This window comes from Balaenoptera acutorostrata, chromosome 1, assembly GCF_949987535.1.
Source record: "Balaenoptera acutorostrata chromosome 1, mBalAcu1.1, whole genome shotgun sequence".
NCBI classification, from domain to species: Eukaryota; Metazoa; Chordata; class Mammalia; order Artiodactyla; family Balaenopteridae; genus Balaenoptera; species Balaenoptera acutorostrata.
Window position 1 is genome coordinate 54,257,482 of NC_080064.1, and position 23,285 is coordinate 54,280,766.

At 34.4% G+C, this 23,285-nt stretch overlaps 1 protein-coding gene across 1 annotated transcript in view; it reads left to right on the forward strand.

Moving 5' to 3' along the window:
* Positions 1 to 23,285, forward strand: part of ATG4C (autophagy related 4C cysteine peptidase) — an 85,616-nt gene that overhangs the window by 54,282 nt on the left and 8,049 nt on the right. The window contains exons 4-10 of the mRNA XM_007164341.2: positions 1,581 to 1,814; positions 4,339 to 4,669; positions 6,523 to 6,593; positions 12,492 to 12,628; positions 17,166 to 17,244; positions 17,904 to 17,980; positions 22,890 to 23,009. Coding sequence (XP_007164403.2) covers positions 1,581 to 1,814; positions 4,339 to 4,669; positions 6,523 to 6,593; positions 12,492 to 12,628; positions 17,166 to 17,244; positions 17,904 to 17,980; positions 22,890 to 23,009 — 1,049 coding nt within the window. The remainder of the gene's footprint in view (positions 1 to 1,580; positions 1,815 to 4,338; positions 4,670 to 6,522; positions 6,594 to 12,491; positions 12,629 to 17,165; positions 17,245 to 17,903; positions 17,981 to 22,889; positions 23,010 to 23,285) is intronic.

Sequence of the window (23,285 nt, forward strand, 5' to 3'; positions counted from 1 at the left end):
CTTCTCGCAGCCAACCCCAGTCCTCTCCCTGGGGTCTGTGCTCTGAGCCCGAGCCTCAGCTCCCAGCCCCCACCTGCCCTGGCGGGTGAGCAGACAAGCCTCTTGGGCTGGTGAGTGCTGGTCGGCAGTGATCCTCTGTGAGGGAATCTCTCCACTTTGCCCTCTGCACCCCTATTGCTGCGCTCTCCTCCGTGGCTCTGAAGCTTCCCCCAGCGTAACTCCCCCGTCTCCGCCAGTGAAGGGGCTTCCTAGTGTGTGGAGACTTTTCCTCCTTCACAGCTCCCTCCCAGAGGGGCAGGTCCTGTCCCTATTCTTTTGTCTCTGTGTTTTCTTTCTTCTTTTGCCCTTCCCAGGTACGTGGGGATATTCTTGCCTTTTGGGAAATCTGAGGTCTTCTGCCAGCGTTCAGTAGGTGTTCTGTAGGAGTTGTTCCACATGTAGATGTATTTTTGATGTATTTGTGGGGAGGAAGGTGATCTCCACGTCTTACTCCTCTGCCATCTTGAAGGTCTCCCCGGCATGTATTCTTTTCATTACCACTGACACTATATGCTACAACTTAGCTCCATTAAGCTGAATATTATGAAGTTTGGGTGATTGTAATTTTTTTCAGAATGAGCTTGAAAAGGGATAGGTGCAGGAAAGATGAGGAATAAAAGCATGATAACACTGCTTTAACATCCTTTAGAAGGGCATTGGAAATTAAACTCCTTGGAATTGAGAGTTACGGGCAGATTTATCTACCTATGCATCCACCCACCCAAGCCAGCCAACATTTATTAGGATCTATTTGTGCTAGGCACTGTGCTTCATTCTGAGGTTGAAAAGATGACTAAGACTTTCTGTCTGGAAGAATCAAGAAATGTTAGTTCATTTTGAGCACTAGTGTTTTGTAAATTATTGGGCAAATAGTGACCATAGTTTTCACATAGAAATTGCATAAGAGATAATCAATTTGGAAAAGCCTTTAAAAATGATATATGTGGGTCACAACAATTTAAAAATATATATACTTCAACATGAAAGGATACAAATATATTTAAGAATTTTATATTCTTACTGTTTAGCTTGTTAGTTTTGATTTTATAATTTGAGTATAAATATTCATGACAATAAATACAATGTGCACATTTTATTTGATTTTAAGAACTAGTTATGTGATTACATACATTTTTACATATTGATAAATCATGATATTTTATTTGCAAATCTCATTTTAGAGAGCACTAATATCTATATCCTGAGCCAAATGAGGCAATAAGAAAATATATTTTTATATTATGTCCTCATAAGAGAGTTGATTATATTCAGAATATAGGATATTATTATTAATAACAGTAGTACTGATAATACCTTATATTAGTTAGCACCAGAGTGTACAGAACATTTCAGCATTCATTCTCATTTGATTTTCATAACAGCCTGAATAGGAGGAATATGAGACTTATCTTCATTTAAATTGAAAAAAAAGAATTAGAAAGATTGTGCTGTGCTCTATATGGAGAGTAATGGGATTATAGTACCATTATTGACATTTCTTTGCATTTATTTAGAGTATAGTTTATATTTTTATTTTGTAGATGAAAACGAACTGTTACCTGTAAGCTCAGGATGTACAGTAGAAGATCATGTGATTGCGGGAAGTGTAGAAGAATTTCGTAAAGACTTCATTTCAAGAATATGGCTTACCTACAGGGAAGAGTTTCCTCCAATAGAAGGCTCAGCTTTGACAACAGACTGTGGTTGGGGCTGTACACTAAGAACTGGCCAGATGCTGTTGGCTCAAGGACTCGTACTACACTTCCTTGGTAGAGGTAAATCAAATCTCTGGTTTTGGGGGGTTTTGTTATTGTTACTGTTTTTTAAATTTGAACTCTAGCTTGCAAACTGAATAAAATTCCCTGATGTTAATTTCCTGAGTCCCATATGTCTTCTAAAGTTGTAACTAATCTAGCATGTAACATCTTTGTTGGGCTGGGCCATTCACCTTTCAAACATACAGGTTAAACGTAAGTATTATTCATGACTACGACTATGAGTTAATTAAGTTCAAATTTTAGTAGTCTTTGGATTTTTTGTTGCTGTTATCATTTAGTTCTTTTTGATTGAACTCTGGATTATCTCCAGTTCAGTAAATTCTGGGCAGGTCAACAGCAGTGACTTTGAGCAGAAAATTATTGAGCAGTTAATGTTTTTACATTATTTAAATCTTAAGAAATTTTACAGTTTTATGCTTTAAAATTATTTTTATCTTTATAAATGTGATTATAATCAGTTAAATTGATTAGGGCATTTTCTTAATAAGGTCATCATGCTTAGACTTTTAGACTCTCAGAAATGTCATTGATACTAACTTACATATATCTATTTTTTCCAATGTGCCACCTTTCTTACCATTTCTATTAGTTCATTTTTATATAATGTGTACATTTGTTGGAGGATTTTAGTTTACCATTATAGGCTATCATATCTGGTTATTAGTAAGTGTTGCTTTATTTTTTTAAGTGTCAGACAATTTTCTGCAGTGCATGGCAAATATTTAATAACCTTTCTGTAGAGATTATTATTTTTTTTAATATTTATTTATTTATTTATTTATTTATGGCTGTGTTGGGTTTTTGTTTCTGTGCGAGGGCTTTCTCTAGCTGCGGCGAGCGGGGGCCACTCTTCATTGTGGTGCACGGGCCTCTCACTGTCGCAGCCTCTCCCGTTGCGGAGCACAGGCTCCAGACGTGCAGGCTCAGTAGTTGTGGCTCACAGGCCTAGTTGCTCCGCGGCATGTGGGATCTTCCCGGACTGGGGCACGAACCCGTGTCTCCTGCATTGGCAGGCGGATTCTTAACCACTGCGCCACCAGGGAAGCCCTGTAGGGATTATTGATGAGATCATTTGGAGAGAATGTTTATTCAAGAGCAGTGTGGATATTGCAAGGAAAAGGAATTTTTCAGCTTTTTCTGGGATGATTTATTTATAGTCTCATGCAATCATGGACAAGAATTGGAATACTTTTCACACTCCTGACTAGGTCTCTGAATCTGTGACTCATTTTGTTAGCTTGAAATTACATGAATGTTTGGGGACTGTTGCGTTATTGAAAACAGTGAGGTAGTGATATAATTGATTTGGGGGGGAATCTTTGATCTCTAATGACTTCATTTATTAACTTCATTTACTAGAGAATTGATGTTATTCCCTAAATAATAAAGTTATTTTGAAAGGACTGTATGAGAAAAAAAAACACCTTGCAAAGAACTATTAAACTTCCATGGTCAAACTTCTATTTTAACATATAACCAAAACAAAATCCACTTTCTGAAGTTAAACTCTCATAAATACTATGATTGTTAGTGAATATGTTTATTGTGCCTTTGGGTAGTCAAGACTGGATGTCTGGTGAGCGGTACTGGTAATGGAATACAAAAGTCTTTATGCCACCTTAGCACTGTCAAAAAAAAAGAAAAGAAAGAAAAACATATTCCAGAATTGTCCATTTGTACCTAAGTTTACTATTTTTTCTCTTTCATTTCGGTAATTTTTTCCTGATTATATGTAATATATCCCCATTTAAAAAACCTTAGAGGGGGCTTCCCTGGTGGCACAGTGGTTGAGAGTCTGCCTCTCAATGCAGGGGACACGGGTTTGAGCCCTGGTCTGGGAAGATCCCACATGCCGCGGAGCAGCTGGGCCCGTGAGCCACAACTACTGAGCCTGCGCGTCTGGAGCCTGTGCCCTGCAACAAGAGAGGCCGCGATAGTGAGAGGCCCACGCACCGCAATGAAGAGTGGCCCCCACTTGCCGCAACTAGAGAAAGCCCTCGCACAGAAACGAAGACCCAACACAGCCATAAATAAATAAAATTAAAAAAAAAAAAAAACCTTAGAAACTACAGAAAAGTCCGGAGAATAATATTTCAACTCAAAAGTAAACATCATTGGTATATTGGCATGTTTCCTCTGCTTGTACCTTTATTTGTTTTTTTACACAGCTTTATTTAGATATAATCAACATACCATAATTTCACTCATTTAAAGTGAACAACAATTCAGTGGTGTTTAGTATATTTACAGAGTTCTACAATTATCCCCATAATCTAATTTTAGGACATTTTCATCTTCCCCCAAAGAAACCTCATACCCATTAGCAGTCATTCCCAATACCCCTCCTTCCCTATAGGCAGCCATTAATCTACTTTCTGTCACTATAAATTTGCCTATTTCTGACTTTGCTATTTTAGTTTAGTAACCCATATGACTTTAAATGCTACATACTTATTTTAGTAGAATTGTTAAAGTCTAACTATTTAAAAGATCTGAATACCTTGCTTTGGAACTGCTATAGCTTGGACCTGGCCTGATGCTTTGAACATTGAAAATTCAGACTCTGAATCATGGACTTCCAACACTGTAAAAAAATTTACTGCATCATTCGAAGCATCGCTTTCAGTGGAAAGAGAACTCAAAACCCCAACAATTTCTCTGAAGGAAACAATCGGGAGATATTCTGATGATCGTGAAATGCAAAATGAAATTTATCACAGGAAAATCATCTCTTGGTTTGGTGATTCCCGCTTGGCTCTCTTTGGTTTACATCAACTAATAGAATATGGAAAGAAGTCTGGGAAAAAAGCTGGAGATTGGTATGGACCAGCTGTGGTTGCTCACATTTTAAGGTAAAATTGTTTTAAAATCTTTCATCTTGTGACAGAGGTCCTCAGGCTCAGAGGTAGTGATTTTTGCAGTGCATATGTATTATTGGAACTTTTAAAGTCTAACTGTATGAGAATATTCATAAAGTAGCTTTCATTTACTGTTAGGGAAAAAACAAGACATGTTGTGACTCTAGTTACATTTAATTTATCTACTGACAAATTTTTCTTCTTTTGCTCATAGGTATAGATACCCAAGGTCTCCTTCTAACCAGGTTTTCATTAGACTACCTTATTGAAATGTTCTAAAAACTAACAACTCTTTCAACCTTGGAACATGCATAACATTATAGTTTTTTTTTTTAATAGTGTAACCTGCGGGCTGTAATGTACTGATAGTGTAATGAAATGTCAAGAGCTAAAATTGATGTTTTCAGCATTTCTTTGCACACATCAAATTCTTGTGAATTGTAAATGTATGGGACTATTAATATTATAATTATATCATAGTAAAATAAAGTGTCTGTGACATTCAGAGTAGTTAGAAAAAAGTCGAAAGTCAAATTTCACTATACCTCAGCTTTTTATGTGCCAATTATTTGGATGCTACTTAAGTTTTAAAAAAAATTGTCTTATTTATTGTGTCCCACTATTATTATTAACTGAATCATTAATATTGTCATCCAAGTACAGCATGTTATAGTAAATCTAGTCTATTTAGAATAATATACAAAATCCAAATTAGTACAAAGGTTTTTTTTGCTTATTAACAGGCTTTTATATTTTATAGGTCAGATGCTTATAGTTGAAAAAGTAGTTGCCTAATATTATTAAATGGATTGTTAATAATGTCAAGTCCAGCTTGGTATGACATGTATAAAAACATAATCATAAAAGCATGGTTTCTACTCTTCAAAATGTTATGTTCTGTACCCCAGGGATCAGAACACTTTTTCTATAAAAGGCCTAATGGTAAATAGTTTAGGCTTTGCAGGCTATATAAGGGCTCTATTGCTCATTTTGCTCTTTTTTTTCTTTTTTTGTTTTACAGTCGTTGAAAACTGTAAAAACCATTCTTAGCTTGCAGGCTGTACAAAAACAGGCCACAGGTCATGCTTGGACTATGGGCCATGGTTTTCCCATCCCTCTTTTATATTAACACATACAAACATGCATAATAAGGCATGTTAAGTTAAAAAATTATAAAGATACAGTTAAATAAAAGTATTTTTCCACAATTTGTGTAATTTCCTTTTACATATATTATTGTGATTTTTTTTCTCACTTCATGTGCACCATTGAGAATATTGTACTCACTTGGAAATATTTTTCAATTTGTAGTTTTACTTATAGAATTCTAAGACTTGAAAGTAGAAAATTCATTTGTTCAGGTCATATAGGTTTTTGAATGAAGGAAAAAGGTCATGCTATTGTTTAAAGAAAAGAAAAAATCTTTCATAAATGTACCAGAGGACAATCATACTTTGCTAGTCAGTAATGTCAGTTAATACGAAGCAAACCTTGAAGCATATTGTAATACCACTGGGTAGAAAACATTAAATATAGCCAGGTGAGTTTGAGAGAAATTCTTTTTTGGGGGGCAGGGTGGGGTTCACACCTTTGTACCCAAGAATTTTAAAATATGTTTTTTAAACTTATGTTTTAATGTTTTTTGAGTAATTTTATGTAATATTCTACTTTGAAAAAATTGACTTGATTTTTGATACCATTCAGATGATAGTTTTGGAAGCAGATGCTATAGGGTAAATAGGAAAGTCAAGAAAATGATGGCTTTCTTTTCCCTTAAATTTAATCTTTGGTTATTAACTGGAAATGTTAGTTAGGATTTTAAAGGATAATGCTTGTTATTTTCTCAGAAAAGCAGTTGAAGAAGCAAGACACCCAGATTTACAAGGAATAACTATTTATGTTGCTCAAGATTGTACAGGTGAGGAATGTATTATATAATTCTACTTTTTATCCATTTATTTGGTCAAACCTTTTTAAAAATTTAGGTATAATTGATATATAACATTATATTAGTTTCAGATGTATAACATAATGATTCAATATTTGTATATATTGTGAATGATCACCATAATTAGTCTACTTAGCATCCGTCACCATACATAGTTAGAAAATTTTTTTTCTTGTGATGAGAACTTTCAAATATACAATACAGTATTATTAACTATAGTGCCCATCCCCATGCTGTACATTATATCCTTATGACTTATTTATCTTATAGCTGGCAGTTGTACCTTTTAGCGCCCTTCACCCATTGTGTCCCCCCATCCCACTTCTGCCAGCCATCAGTCTGTTCTGTGTATCTGTGAGCTTGGTGTTTTGTTTATTCATTTTGTTTTGCTTTTTAGAGTCCACGTATAAGTGAGATCATACAGTATGTGTCTTTCTCTGTCTGACTTATTTCACTTAGCATAACACCCTCAAGGTCTGTGCATGTTGTCACAAATGGCAAGGCTTCATTCTTTTTTATGGCTAAATAATATTCTACTGTATATACGTACCACATTTTCTTTATCCATTATCCATTGATGGACACTTAGGTTGTTTCCATATTTTGGCTATTGTAAATAATGCTGCAGTGATTAAAGGGGGTGCATTTATCTTTTTGAGATAGTGGTTTCGTTTCTTCAGGTAAATACCCAGAAGTTGAATTGCTGGATCACATTGTAGTTCTATTTTTAATTTTTTTGAGGAACCACTGTACTGTTTTCCATAGTGGCTGCACCAACTTACATTCTCAGCAACAGTGCACAAGGGTTCCCTTTGCTCCACATCTTCAACAACATTTGTTGTTTCTTGTCTTTTTGATAATAACCATTCTAACAGGTGTGAGATGATATCTTGTGGTTTGATTTGCATTTCTCTGATTAGTGATGTTGAGCACCTTTTCATGTACCTGTTGGCCATTTGTATGGCTTCTTCGGAAAAATGTCTCTTCAGATCTTCTGCCCATTTTTTTAATTGGATTATTTATTTTTTTGATGTTGAATTATGTGAGTTCTTTGTATATTTTGAATATTAACCCCTTATCAGATTTATGATTGCAAATATTTTCTTCTGTTTGGTAAGTTACCTTTCCATTTTGTTGATGGTTTCCTTTGCTGTACAGAAGCTTTTTAGTCTGATGTATTCTCATTTGTTTATTTTTGCTTTTGTTGTGGTGTCAAATTAAAAAAATTATCACCAAGACCAATGTCAAGGAGCTTTCTACCTGTTTTCTTCTAGGAGTTTGTGGTTTCAGGTCTTGTGTTCAAATCTTTGATGGTCGATTTTGATTTAATTATTGTGTATGGTATAAGATAGTGGTCCAATTTTATTCTTTTGCATGTGGCTGTCCAGTTTTCCCAATACCATTTATAATTAGATTTTTCATAAGTATTTAGCTTATCCCAATTATACTGTAAATGATGAAAGTAGGGACCATGTTTTACACATTTTTGTTCCTACATTGCACTCTGTATAGGCACTGATTAAATATTTCTTGATTGAATATATACTATGAATTATTAGTTGCAATATTAAAATAAGTTCTTAAGGAAAATTTCAATATTTAAAATGACTACTTAAAAAAGATAGTTGGGAAAATTTAACATAGGTATATACTTGGGGTGCATGTCTGCCAAGTCTCATCTCATTGGGGATGTGTTTCAAGGAAGGAAAATTCTCTGTTTGATTTGTTTCTCACTCGTCCTTCAGTAAATCATCTGATCATGATGCAGCTATTGTCCAGAATGTTGCTTTGTTTTATTGTTATGGGTATTCTGTTTAATGACCAGTATCTATAGTAATTTTGAAACTCTATTGGGGATAAAATAGAGACCTTAATTTCCTAATAAAATAAAAGTGCCTTCAAAATAAAACACCTCATGTTGTTTATTTTTTACCGAAATGCTGTTAAGAGGATAAAATATGTTAATGTTTGGGGAAAGTTAAATATACTTCAATTATGTTTAATATAAGGGTATTTACAAAATGCTTGCGATTACCCTGGTAACTGACTAGTGTTTATAGTGTGGATATGATCGTTACCAAATACACATGCATTTTGTTCGGCCTTTTGTTAAGGTTAATTGGATTTTTAAGAAAGACTGATAAGCCATGATTATAGCCATATGCACATGAAAGTTTTAAGTTTTCAGATGAGTGTGTGAATTTTGCAGGTACTGTATTTGCTTTTCAGGTAGGAAATCTTGCAAGTAAAATGTACTGTGTTAAGAGTTCTAATTAAGCCAGAGGATGTGCTTAAACAATTAGTCATTAAATAATTTATGAATTTGCCTTTTGTGCTTTTATTGATATCAGTCAGCCTTGGTCTTATGCGTTACATATTGTTAGTTAATTAAAGAACACAAAGCTACTCAATATCTAAGTGGTTTGTGTAATTTGAAGTAGATCTTAAAATTTTGAACACTGGTGTTTAAAATTCTAAAGGGAGAGTTTATATTACTGTAGTGCATTTTGATAGATTGTGAGGTTAGGAACTAGGTGAAGCCAGAGTCTATTAATAATTCCCCTCCACACCCCCATCTTCATTAGTGTTTTTAAAAGCTCCACTTTCTATTCATTTTCTCTTCCTCTCATTCTGTATTCTCTTCCTTTGTAATTGCATATTTTTCCATGCCTTTAAGTAGTTAGGACTGTGCTCTATATACTAGGACTTCTAAAACTGTATTTCTAGTGCTACTTGTGTTAATATGAGGTAACTCGTATTTTCTGCTGTCCTTCAAATATTTCCATCTGGATGTTCTACAAACACTTAAAATTCAGCGTGTTTAAGATTAAACCTGTCATTCCCCTCTACACCACTCCTTTCTTGCTTTCTATTTTCTCTTCACTAATAGTATCATGTCCACATGCGTGCGTACTTATTCTTGACTCTTTTCGTTGCTTATATCTAGTTAGTCAACCAAAGCTTAACAAATTATACTTAAAAAAATGCATCTGAAATCTGTTCTCTCTTCTTCACTCTCATTGATTTAGATAAGACCCTTATCTCTAACTTGGACTTTAACTTGATTTCCCTATCTTTCTTTTCTTTTTCTCATTCATCTGATCAAAAGAAATTGATCATGTCCCTTAATTTAAAACCAATGACTGTCTATTTAGTCTCAAGTTATTGTAGCATGTAAAGCACATGAAGTTCTTTACCATTTGTCTTGACCTACATTTCCAGCATCACCTCTCAACACTATCTTCCATGCTGATACACCAAAGTACCATCAACCTGCAAGCCATTCCTTGGGCATACTATCATTATCTTTTTTCCGTGTCTTTGCTGGTATTATTGCCTCTGCTTAGAATGCCCCTTATTATTAAAATGCCTTTTGTTAACTCTTACTCATTCTTTATGAACATGCTCTAAGGTACACCTTTGGTGAAGGCTTTACCAGCTCCCATCAGGTAGAATTAGTTTATTATTCTTTGTTCTGTAACATTTTGGAAATACCTCTATTAAATATTGTGCTTGTAATTCACTTTTGATATCACTTTGTGCTTATCTGTATCTCCTTGTAGATCAATGATTATCAAGGTAGCAGGGGTAGGGGAAAGGTACCAGAACCATTTGGTTGACAATCACTGCTGTAGTGAGCCTGTGTTATGGAATTGGATTATTTCATAGCCCTTACATATGTTGAAAGTGAAGGAAAAATACCAAAACAATTGAGCCAGACACTATGAAGTAAGGATCTTATTTACTTTTATATTTCTCTGGCATAGAAAACTTCAAGGAATAGTTGGCCATCAATCAATGTGTGTTGAATTAGACTGAAGGGTAAGAAGCATTTGATAAGGAAGAACTTGTATATGCTAGTGGAAATACTATTACTAGTGGAAAGTGGAAGATAGGGATGGTCATGTGTGCACTGCCTCAGAAAAGTGAGAGAATTTAAAGGTTTATAATTAGAAGGCTTTACTGAGTAGTTTAGCAAAAATAAAATGACAGAATTGAAACATGGAAAGAACTGTTTTTCCATTTTTGTGGCTTCGGTTTAGACTGACTATGGGGGATAGGGAAGCAGGTGAACAGGAGACTATGATAGCTCATAATCTAAATTTGGAATTTAGGGAAGAACTGGAACAGCAGTGGCAGAATTTGTTAATCAGCTAACTGTGGAAGAGTAAAAGAGTTTGCTGACAGGGAGTATGGGTGTAAAGTAAGTTTTGAATAAAACTATTTTTTTTGTTGAACAAAACAAAATAAAGTTTTGTCTGTATTTGCTTCCACCAAATCCACCCATTTTCTCTTGAACTATCCACTTAGGCTCTCATACCCATCACTCTACCAAAACTACTCTTGTCAATAATTTAATCTCACTAAATCCAGTTGTCACTTCTCAGTCTTTACCTCACAATCTGTCAGCAGCATTTGACACTGTTGACTTCTCCCCCACTCCTTGTAATGTTTTATTTACTTAGTTTCCAGAACACTACTCTTCAGGTTTTCCTTTTACCATTGTGTCTGCTCCTTCACGGGCTCCTGTGCGGATTCTTCCTTATCCCCCTATCTCTAAAGTACTTGGTGTGTTGTGCTACGTCTTTAGATCTCAACTTTTTTTTCTGTGTATACAGATTTGGATTTACCCAGTCTCATAGCTTTACAGTACCGTCTGGGTCCTGTCAATTCCCAAATTTATAGCTCCATCCCAGACCTGTCCCCAAACGCAGGCCTTTATGTCCTTACCTGCCTACTCATCCTCCCTGCTTGCATGTCTAATAGATATCTCAAACTTAGCATGTCTGAAACTGAATTCCCACTCCTCCTTTCTATATTTTCCCTTCCTACAGTCTTCTATGTCTTTGTAAATGGCAGCCCGCCTACTCTGTTTGCTTATATGAAAACCACTCAAATCATCTATGACTCCTTTTTTCCTCTCACATCTTATGTTTAATGTATTAGGGAGTTCTTCATTTTCAACTGATCAGTTTTCACCACCTCCACATGATCATCCCATGACCGTTCCATATCTTGACAATTACTGCCTTTGTTCAAGCCGCCATCATCTCTTGCTGGGTTCCTGCTGTGGCTTTCTAACTTCTCTATGCTTCAGCCATTGCCCTCTGCAGTCTGTTAACACAGGAACCAGACTGGTAAAGTATAAATCAGAGCAGGACATTCCTTTCCTAAAAATCTCTTCAGCGGCTTCCCATCTCACTCAAAGTAAAGACTGAAGTCTTTATTAATGGCTTTTAAGATTTCCCACAATCTGTCTTCGTTCTCTCCCCATCTGTAACTTTATCTCCTAACCTCATTTTGTACTATTGTACCCCTTGCTCACTTCCCTGCAGAGGCACTGCTCTCTTGTTCCTGGAACAAGCTGGCAATGCTTCTGCTTTAAGACATTTGCACTTGCTGATCTTTCTATGTGGAATCTCTTCCCCCCAGGTATCTGCATTTCTTGATTTCTTTCTTTCTTTAAGTCTTGACTTCCCTACCACCTTATTTTAAATTGCATCCCTTCTCTACATTTCTTATCCATCTTTTTCTCCCTTGTTTTTCTTGAAAGCACCTATCATCATCTGACATATCTTATATTTTACTTATTTATTGTCTACTTCCCTATGTGTTAGATGGTATGCCTTATGAGGGAGGGGTTTTTCTCCATTTTGCTCACTGCTGAGGACCCAGTGCCATATAGTAGTTATTTGATAAATATCTATTGAATGCATAAATGAGGTAGGTATTTTTTAACTCATTGAGACCTTGTTAGTGATGTCAGAGATCATATGACTGGCCATTGTGGGGGGGAAAATTAGGGTACAAATGTTTCTGAAAATCATTTTTATAAAATTTAATACATATTAATTGTGTTTTTCTCAGTTTACAGTTCTGATGTAATTGATAAACAGTGCACTTCCATGGCCTCTGATAATACAGATGACAAAGCTGTTATTATTCTAGTTCCTGTTAGACTTGGTGGAGAAAGAACCAATGCCGACTATTTAGATTTTGTAAAGGTATGAAATAAGAGCTAAAAGTTTTTGAAGACAATGCTGGCTGATATGAAAAATAGAGAAGGTTTGCAATCTTTTTTCTATGAAATGGGTAGTGATGATTTTATAGTTGTAGATTGTAAAGTTTGACATTAGAGACCTTAAATTTCAGTATTACAAGATCAGATGTGATTTGAAGAGTAAGGTGTTCTATGACAAAATAAAAAGGCTTTTAATCTTTGCAGCTAATTAAGGGGATTCAGTGCAGCAATAATCATAGTCTGAAATATGTCTACAGTTCCCATCATCCTTATTTGTGATTTTTAAAAGTATGTACCTTTGTTTATTCATAAAACCCACATTAAACTATATCTAGGTAATTATTGAAACAAAATGAGTTTTTTTTTATTGCTGCTGCATTATCTCTTAGTTTGTTTCCTGTGCTACCATAAGGTCCATCAATAGGTAGAATACTTATTTATATAGACCGAAATGATGAAGATAGTATGGGGAGCTTCCAACTTTGTTTTCTTCATATTAACCAGTTAAAAATCTGTTCTATTTCAGAACACATAATTCTTTTTTCCAGAAGAACCTGTCTAATTAGGTTATCTTGTCACAAAACTTTAACTTTTGAATTACTTAGTTTCTAGTTGAGAGTATAGTATTTATGTTATTTTCATAGTTTTAATAAAATCAAGACCAGAGATAGAATTCCTCTTTGAATGGAGTGTTATGGCATATAGTAATCTTGAAATAAAATTTAGATTTGTTCCCCACATGAAGCATTAACCCCATATTGTGGTCCCTATGTATATAGGTAGAACATATATCCTCACTCTAGATTGTACCAATTCTAAAAACCTAGAGCATTTATTTTCCATATGTGGTATATGGAAGTCTTCTAGCTGGTATATTGGCTTTTCCTAATCGTTACTAAACTGTTGCAGGCATACTTGTTACTAATAATACCAGTACGATAACCAATAACATATACATACCCTAGATAAAAGTGGGGTTTTGATTTCTAACATGTGGACTCTTTAGTAGAATTATTGGTGGAATGTGGGAAGATATGAACCATTTCATCTAGTGGATCCACTGAGGGTTTCGAGACTTCTCACATGTTGTCATGTCTCTGTTTGTTGTAACCAAATCTGAAATGAATTCCCCTGCCTTCTCTACTACCATGAGAAGATCAGAAATTGAGGCAGTCTCAGAACTGACTCTTTTGCCACCCCCACTCCTGGTGAAATGGACTGCAGATAGCTTTGAGGCATACTTCATCTGGCTGAGGGCTTTGCTGTTTGGTGGTGTTGATAACAGTTATCAGATGGCAGGACTGCTTAACGCTGTTGAGTGATTCATTGGAGTGCATTGTAGTGAAACAAACCATGGTTAGCTGTTAAAGTGATCCTTAGTGCCTAGCGTATAGGAGCTGCTCAGCAAATATTTGTTAACTCTCATATTTGTATAACACTTTTAATACAGATTTATCTCATTTTACCCTCATACTAGCTAGGAACTGGATTGTCTTTATAAAACAGAAATGACAGAAGTTAAGTGATATGTTCAAATTCGGATAACAAACTGGTGACAGAGACCAGAACTTTTATTGTTTTTTCATATTTTCCCCTAAAATATGGACTCTCTAAAATGTAACATTTCTTTGAGCTTCTACTAATTTAATTTATGTTACAGTCCCCTTTTAGAGTAGTGACTATTAATACATTAAAAATTTTCGGGCTTCCCTGGTGGCGCAGTGGTTGAGAGTCTGCCTGCCAATGCAGGGGGCACAGGTTCGAGCCCTGGTCTGGGAAGATCCCACATGCCACGGAGCAACTGGGCCCGTGAGCCACAACTACTGAGCCTGCGCGTCTGGAGCCTGTGCCCCGCAACGGGAGGGGCCGCGATAGTGAAAGGCCCGCACACCGCGATGAAGAGCGGTCCCCGCACCGCGATGAAGAGTGGCCCCCACTTGCCGCAACTAGAGAAAGCCCTCGCACGAACCGAAGACCCGACACAGCCAAAAAAAAAAAAAAAAAAAAAAAAGTAAAAGTTTAAAAGCACTAAAATCCATCAGTACCTTCCATTTAAAAAAAAAAAAAATTTTTCAACTCTCAGGTAAAAATGGCTGAAACGGCTGAGTGAAGTAGTGTTATGTTTTGCTTGGTCAGGGCGTGGTTGGGTCAGAAGCCAAAAGGAGAGCATGTAAAGAGTCATTCAGTTAGCAGTGAAAACATAGTGTGTCTAATAGCCCTAAAAGAAAAGTAATCTTTCTCTTCCATTTCCGCTCCCTTTTCTTCTCCTCCTTCTCCACCTCCTCCTGTACCTCCATCACTGCCCCACCCACTGCCCACCACTACACTTCTTCCTCCTCCTCCTTTGTCAGCAGCTGTATTTTTTCCTGCCAAACTATTGTGCATTATACTCTCTAAAATTCACCGTTCAATTCTAGTTTTAAAATTTATTGATTGAGGTAATTCCACAGTATTTCAGAGATGGTTACCATCTCCTGCTGCATTCTGTGAGGAGAAAGAAATTTGGTGTGGTGCTTTATCAGCTCTTAACCACAGGAAGTTTACTTATTTATTTATTTTTAAAAGGACCTGGAATGAGGAAAATCCAATATGTTCTCTTTCTTCAGCAAGACAAATTAGGACTTTCCTTTTTGACTGATTACTTCAGTCTTATTTATTGCTTCATGGATACAGCTCAATCAATTCTCACCACTAGATAACTGTGAAAAAGCTTCTTTAGAAACTGAAAAGTGTTTCAAGTTTCCAAAGATACATCTTCTTATATGTAATGGCATTTTAGCTCTTAATCTACTTATAAATGTTTATTGCTAAATCTGCTCTATTCTGTTGAAAAGGAAATACAGGTGTCAAGAACCAAAGTCTTTCTTCCATTACCTGAAATCATTCTTTTTCTAAAGAGAGTCTGTGATGATTCTTGCTACATATATATGTATTTTTTCTTTTTTTTCTTGGCTGTGAGGGACTTGGAACTTTCACTTCCTCATGGGTTCCTATATCAGAAACATTGTATTTCAGCTGATCAGATTGCTTCAGATTAAAGTAAGGCACTCTCTAATTGAGTTAAGGATTTTTATTTAGGGGGAAAGCAATAGAATAATAGAACTGTTAATAGAATGATAATAACAATAGAATAATAATAACTATTATTATCAAGTTTTTTGGTATAATTTCATCTTAATTTATTTTTTAGTTAGCTCTAAAATTTTAACTTTATATGCCTTCTCTGTTTCTGTAATTTCTTCAGTGCAGTTCTCCTTTCCAAAAAAACCTCTATGATATTTTCACAAGACTGAAAATATACAAAATTTACAGCCATTAAATATTATAATATAGATCTATATTTACTGATAGGAAAAGATGTTTATGAGATAATGAGTGACAAAAGTTACAATGGCATATGTTGTATGATGCCATATACATAAAATTGTATTTATAAACTGTATGTGAATATATGTAATACAGACAGATGTCAAGAAGGTATTCTCCTAAATGTTAATAATGATGAGTGTTGGGGTTTTGGGAAATTTCTGTGTGTGGTTTTTCAATAACCACCACATATTATTTTTAAGAAAATAATTAAGTTTAAACAAAACTGTGGTTTGTTTACTTGTTAAAGGGAAAAGGCATTTGTTCATACAGTCTTTATTTTTGTATCTTCTAGATTTTGAAACATTCTCTCATTTAAGAGAAGGAAAGTTTATTGTTTAATATTTTGGGGTTTTATAACATATACTTTATCATTATTAGTGTTTTCTAACATAATATATGCTAAAATTAATGCAGAAGCTATTGATAGGATATTAATTGATTCCACTGGACATGTTTTTAATTGACTCCACTCCATGGACATGTTTTTTAAAAAAGTATAGAATTATTTGGCCCAGCTTAAATAGAGTTCTGCTTAGAATAGATGCTGAGGGAAATATTAAACAATTTATTGAGGTATCACTGATATTTTATGATTAGTAAAATAAACTGAGTTTAAATACGGTAATAATTATTATTTTCCTTGGATTAAATTGTTTTCATTAGTCTTTATATTTATTCCAAATGAAGTAGTGTAAACATTTTGTCATGAATGCCATTGATTGAAAGTGGTTTTTAGTTTGTGATTCTAAGACTCAAGTTTCAGTGAAAACAGTAACAATGTCTAATAATTATTTCTAGCATTTCAAAAAGCCTGATGAAAATACTACATTGATCACAGCAAGGCTGCACCAGCTAACTGAAAGGCCAAATATTTTGACTTTGGCAGGCATTTTTATTGCCTTTCCATGGTTATGTTGTTTATCTCTATAACTGGCACATAGTAATTGTTTAATGTTGTTGAATGGTTTAAAGAAAATGGAAGATAGTTTGGTGGACAAAAGGATTTCAGAACATGGGGAAAATGTAATAAAAATAAAACTGGTGGTGAAAAATTTGGGAACTACTACTACTATTAGTAATACAAATTTGGTTGTTTTGAATAATTATCATTTGTCTCTTGACTCTAAATCTGAATTAATTTATTTTGGCAGGGTATTTTAAGCCTTGAATATTGTGTGGGTATTGTTGGTGGCAAACCTAAACAGTCATATTACTTTGCTGGATTTCAAGGTTAGTGATTTAGTAAAATATATTTCTTCTCTGTTTTCTTTTAAAAGTTGGAAAGTTAATATAGGATCATCTAGAAACAGGATGATTAACGGAGCAAAATGAGTACCTTATAAATTCATCAGTCCTACCATAGCCACTCATTTGTCATTTGGTCCACAACATAATTAGATTCTGTAAAATGTATATTTAATTTCTGTTATTGCATAAACAAGGCATAATTTATTGGTTTTACTAAACTTTAGAAGATATTGCTGCCACATTCTGGCAGTTGCTATTTACATATTTACCTTTTACCAGTTTTAGTGGTGCTAGTTGATGATAAAATGACAAGCAATATGTTCTTCCTGTCAGGATAAAGTAGTGCAATACATTTTTCATATGCAAACTGTAGAATATAATTGTGTGTTTGTGAAAGTAATTTTATCACCAAAAATTAAATGACAGTCTCATCACTTTATAAAAATTCTGCTTATACAAGCATATTTGATTATGCAAAAGTTAATCTGTCCTGTGCAAACCTGTGTTTCAGTCAATGAATATCAGTCTGGCAAGCTGTTACTCCCAGATTTTTTTCAGCTATTCTACATAGAAATTGGATTGTAAGCAGTGTAATAATAAGGTGTTTTTTGAATTACTTGTCTTCTGTTTTGTCCTTGTAGATGACAGTTTGATTTACATGGATCCTCATTACTGCCAATCTTTTGTAGATGTCAGCATAAAGGATTTCCCTCTTGAGGTACTGTGGATAAAGAGCTGGTACTGTTTTCTTACCATATGAAGCAAATTCTAATTATTTAGAGATGTGCTAGGCAGCTACGCTTTTATGGTATCACAGTTACAAGTTAATAATAAATATTTTACTAATTTATAAAACCATAATACATACAGTGGTCAAAGGTTAAATAATTCATTGCTGAACTTTAATTTACAATACACTTTCTTCTTCATTTATCTTTGTCTCTAACTTGTTAGATACCCTAGCCCTACCAAAATAAATGATCAAGCCTCCAAGTAATTTTGTACATATACAGCTGAATAGTACTGAAGCATTTAAAATGTTAGGTATGTTTAAAAAAAAAAGAAAGGGGGAAAAAAAGAAAAATAAAGAAGATGATGGAGTTGGGTTAGAGTGACAAAGTGATTGAAGGAGCCTGCAAAATTATTTTGCTTTAAGTATAGTAATTAAGTCTTAGCCTCTAGTTACGTTTTCACAAGTTTTAATTGGGTTTCTAATATTTGTTTTAGCTTTGATTTCTTAAAGTCTTCTTTTCCTTTATGTTAATCATTTTCTGATCCAGCATTTAAAAAAAATTTTTATTGTATTATAGTTGGTTTACAGTGTTGTGTTAGTTTCAGGTATACAGCAAAGTGAATCAATTATACATGTGCAGCATTTTAATTCAGAAAATTTTGAGAGTGCGTAAGTGAGACGTTATTATTACATGGTTTTGGTTCTTGTTTTCCCAGGTGATGCTTTTACAGACTTAAAATAATCGCTTGAGTGGCATGGATCACTAATTCTCAAGGGCTTGACAAGTTGGAAATGTGGTTTAGTACTTTGTTTTAGTAATAGCTTGCTAGCTAATATTAATACCTAATAAGTATTTAGGGGGTAGATTATGAAAATGGATAAACCACAAGATTAAAAACTGGTTTTAAAAGATACATTATAAAACAGCCTAGCATTTTTTGTAGACTATTACCTCAACTAAAGTACAAGCGTCTTGAGGCCAGAATCAGCTTTGCTTTCTATTTCCTTCCTTCATAATATTTTGCATGTAAACTTTAATAAATATTTCTAGTTGGCTGATTGATACTGTGGGAGGAGGCACATAGAATTGTGCTACGTGAACCACACTGTAATTCTCTTGCTGCTGCATTGTGGTCTTGTGGCCCTGATTCCTATGTCTGAGTTACATTTCCAGTGTGTCTGTGTCAAACTGACTCCTTAAAAAAGTAAATACTTGAGATTCAGATGGAAACTTGTTCACAGTATTCTAACATCTAAAATAGGCAAATTAAAAGATTATTAGTGTTGGTTATTTTGGCCAGTAGAAAGAGACTATTCTTCTGATATTTTGAGAGACTCTACAAAGATGCCAGGTCAGTGAATATTCTGGTTATGTCTATACAGTCAATATTAGGAAGGTCGCAGCTCATTATTGGGAGACTGTTGCAACACTTAAGCACTTCAGTAAAAGCTTGAAGTGGGGTGAAAGTGAGAATGGAAAAGAAGAATTGATTTTAAGAGACTTGGTAAAGTAAAATTTGGTGAAATTAGGTAACTTCTTGAATGCACAGAAGTATTTATTTTTTATATATTGGGACACCAAGAAAGTGGGTTTAAGATGAGCTTTAGCAGCGAGGGTCTGTTGAACTGTGGGTTCACATTGCTAGTGGCTAGGGCAGGGCAGAGTTTCACTTGTTGGGATGAGAGGACTAGTGGATATACATTTTCTTATACATATTTATGAAGTGTGTGTGTGTGTATACATGCATGTATATATTTAATAAGTTAAGATTTCTTAAACCAGAGACTATTGCTTCATGCTATTTATGATATACTTTCAGAATGACTGATTCTCTCTCTTTACAAATACTGAATCTATTCTATTATTAAGGTAATATTGTATTACCTTAATATTAATATTCTATTAATAATGTAAGAAAAACCTTATTATAGATATGTTAGTCTCTTCTGATTCCTGGGCCCCCAATTCCAAGTTTCAGGTTTTAGGAGGTTTATACAGTGGTGACTATTTTAATATATCCTAGTAAGTTCAGAGAATAGTGGCATTAAAGCTATTAGAATGATGTGATGTGGTTATGTAGATAGATGAGTGAATTTATCGGTGAAAGATGTACGCTTTATGAATTACACATGTGAACTGCAGTTCCTAGGAGGTGCTTTTTAGTAAGGATGTATTCTCTAATTAGTTATCTTAGGAAGCTTTATCTAAATCACCAGAATAACACAGCTACACCTAAAAGTATTTGTTTCAGTATTATTTGTATGTTTAGGTAATAGAATCCACTATTCCATATAATAAGCCTAGAACAGGCCTAGCATTTAGTAGGTGCCTAATATCTAACTGTTTGTTGAGGCAATGAATAAACAGTGTGTTGAAAAATGAAATAAATGGGAATTGACTCACTCTGGCCAGTTTTTTCAGAAACATATTTTATTGTCACAGAAGTGTATCTAGTGATACTTGCTAAAATGTGTTTGTGAAGTAGAAGCTGCTACTCTTAGCAGTCATCAGAATTTTAAAAATTAAAAAAGAAATCTAAGTGCATAGCTCAGAGAATTATCACAAAGTGAACGTAGCTGTGTAATGCCACTTGGGAAAATATTTTAAAGTCTAACTTGTTTTACAATAAACAGAAATGATTCTGAATTATAAATTAATGTTGGTTTGCTTCAGAATCTTCTTGGGTGAACAAAAGATTATAATTTAAATGGTATAAAATGCCTCTCTGTAATATGAGTCCTAGTACTCATGTAGGAACACCCAATAACAATTTCACTTTTCAGTCATCAGAGATTTATATCTGTGTTTTGGTGAATAATTTGCAAGTTCTTTGTAGGTATCAAAACAACTATGATTAACTAGTGTTTGTCATTATTATCTATGATGATTGAGGCAATACAGTGAAATAGCACTAAGCTTATTCCGGTTTAGTCCCAATGGTTCTTACATGACAACTTTAATCAATGCTTTAATATAATTTAGGGCACCCATGTAGACAGGTTAAAAAAATACTTGTTGGACCGTACAAACTTTTGGCTCTTCTTTCTTATCCCCAAGTAGCAAAAACTGAATAAACATTCCTTATTATTGGCTTTGGAAGGAGTTGGGCAAATGACTATTGTTAGATACCTTGTATGTAGAATAATTTTATTGTAACTATGACCTAGAACTGTCTGAGCCTTAAACAGTAATACTCCTGTATATTGTTAACAAGTTTACCTAGCTTTTCTGTGCCTTTCCAGATCTGTTTTTAATATCTCTTTATAAATAAAACAGGTAAAATAATGTTAGAAAAAAGTCCAACTAAGACAATACTTGTGTTGACTAGAACACTGGATGTTCCAGTTTAGCTAGGTTGGATCTCACTATGAAGTAAGTGTTAGCTAAGCATTTCATAGAAGTCATAGTTTTGAAAACACATTTGTTTGGTCTATGCTTACTAGCATGATGTTGGATTTGAATCTAGTATGTGACTGAACTATCTGTAAGGGAAAAAAAAGCAGCTTGGAATGTATTCGTTTTGCATATCGTCTGATGATAATATGGGATATTAATTGGATCACTAGGATGTATGTAGGGGGAGAGAAAAGAGTGATTTTGACTGATTCACCATGAACATAAATATGAAAGCCTATATTTTTCTGTGTTTTAATAGATAGTTTCTAGTTGAAATCCCTTAGTTTCAGGCATTAAATGTAGGGAAATTTTAAGTTTATGGGTTCATATCCAGCCTAGATTATTTCTTGAGCTTCTTCTTTAATTCAAAAATATAAAATATGCAATGAAGAATTTCCCATACCTGTCTCCCATCTGCCCAGTTTTCTTCCTCTCCTTAAACTTGTTAATTTTTGATATCTTTATGCAAATATAAGCAAATATGAATATATATATATTTTTTATGGCCCTCCTTTTTAACATAAACTTTTTTTTATACATACAAAAAAGATTTGGTAGCATCAATAATTTTTAAGGACAAGTGTCTGAGCATTCACGCAGTTAAAAAACAAATCTTTTGAACAAAGTACCAGAGTGTAGTGGTGAAGAAAAAAAACATTGGAATGATTAGCTTTATATTCTGCCCTTTTCCTCCTTTTGCATTCTCTAAAGATACCAGACTCTACTGGTAGCCACAGCCTATTGACAAGAGTAGAGAGTCTAGAGCAGTCTCCTTAGCTCATTTATATCTTTAGCACTGTGACCACTTGAGAAAAGTGAACTAAGGGACGGGAGGACTGGTGAGGAGAAGGGCAAGGACCATAAGAGAACAGTTTTCACCTGTATCCTGTGTGGGCCTGAACAAGAACTTGAGGTAAAGCTCAGTAGAAGAGTGGGTTGGGAGAATGTGTAATTATGTGCTAATTGTGTCAATCGCTAAAACTCTCACGTTGATCTCTTTTCATATCATTATGGAACATTTTCATGAACCCGCATATTTGTTTAGAAAGTCTTCGTATTCTTATTCAAAGGTTTATAAACATTTAAAAAATCTCTAACCAAACAGACTTAATTACACTTTCTTAGAAATAGCTAACTTGATTCTAAACCTTGTACTAGCTTATTCATGTCTTTTTCAGAGACACATTTTTCTTCCCTTCTGCAAGTGTTAGAAATGCACACCACTTTTGACACACTTCCTTTCTTTTGCAGAATGGCACTAATGTTGCATAAGGTAGAGATTTGGTGAATTGAATATACACAATGTTGACGCTTACGTTTTACAGCTTTGGAGATTGGGAGGGATCATCTGCATAGGATAGACTAAAACACCGTTTGAAAGCATGTCTGTAGTTTGGAGAAAAGCTAGATAGCAAATTTTAAATTAAGTAATATTTGTGTATACTTAAGTCCATCAAATAAAACTAAATTAATGCTAAAGAACTTTTAAAATTACAGACATTCCACTGCCCTTCTCCCAAAAAGATGTCATTTCGAAAAATGGATCCTAGCTGTACAATAGGATTTTACTGTCGAAATGTTCAGGACTTCAAACGAGCTTCTGAAGAAATCACTAAGGTACTTTTATTTTAAATATTATAATAATATTTGTAAATGACCTAATTTTTATTAGAGGTAGCCTATCAGAAGATAAAAATCTATAGATTATGATTCGTTTATAAAATTCCCCCTTGAATGTTAATATTATTAAGAATATTTTGAACCAGAAAATACAACTATTTGGGGATTCCTAGCTTTTGAGGATGATGAAATCACTTAGTGACCAATTGAAAGTATTGATTGCTCCACTAGGTGGCACTGTTGAAATAAAAATCTCTGCAAACTAGTCATGTG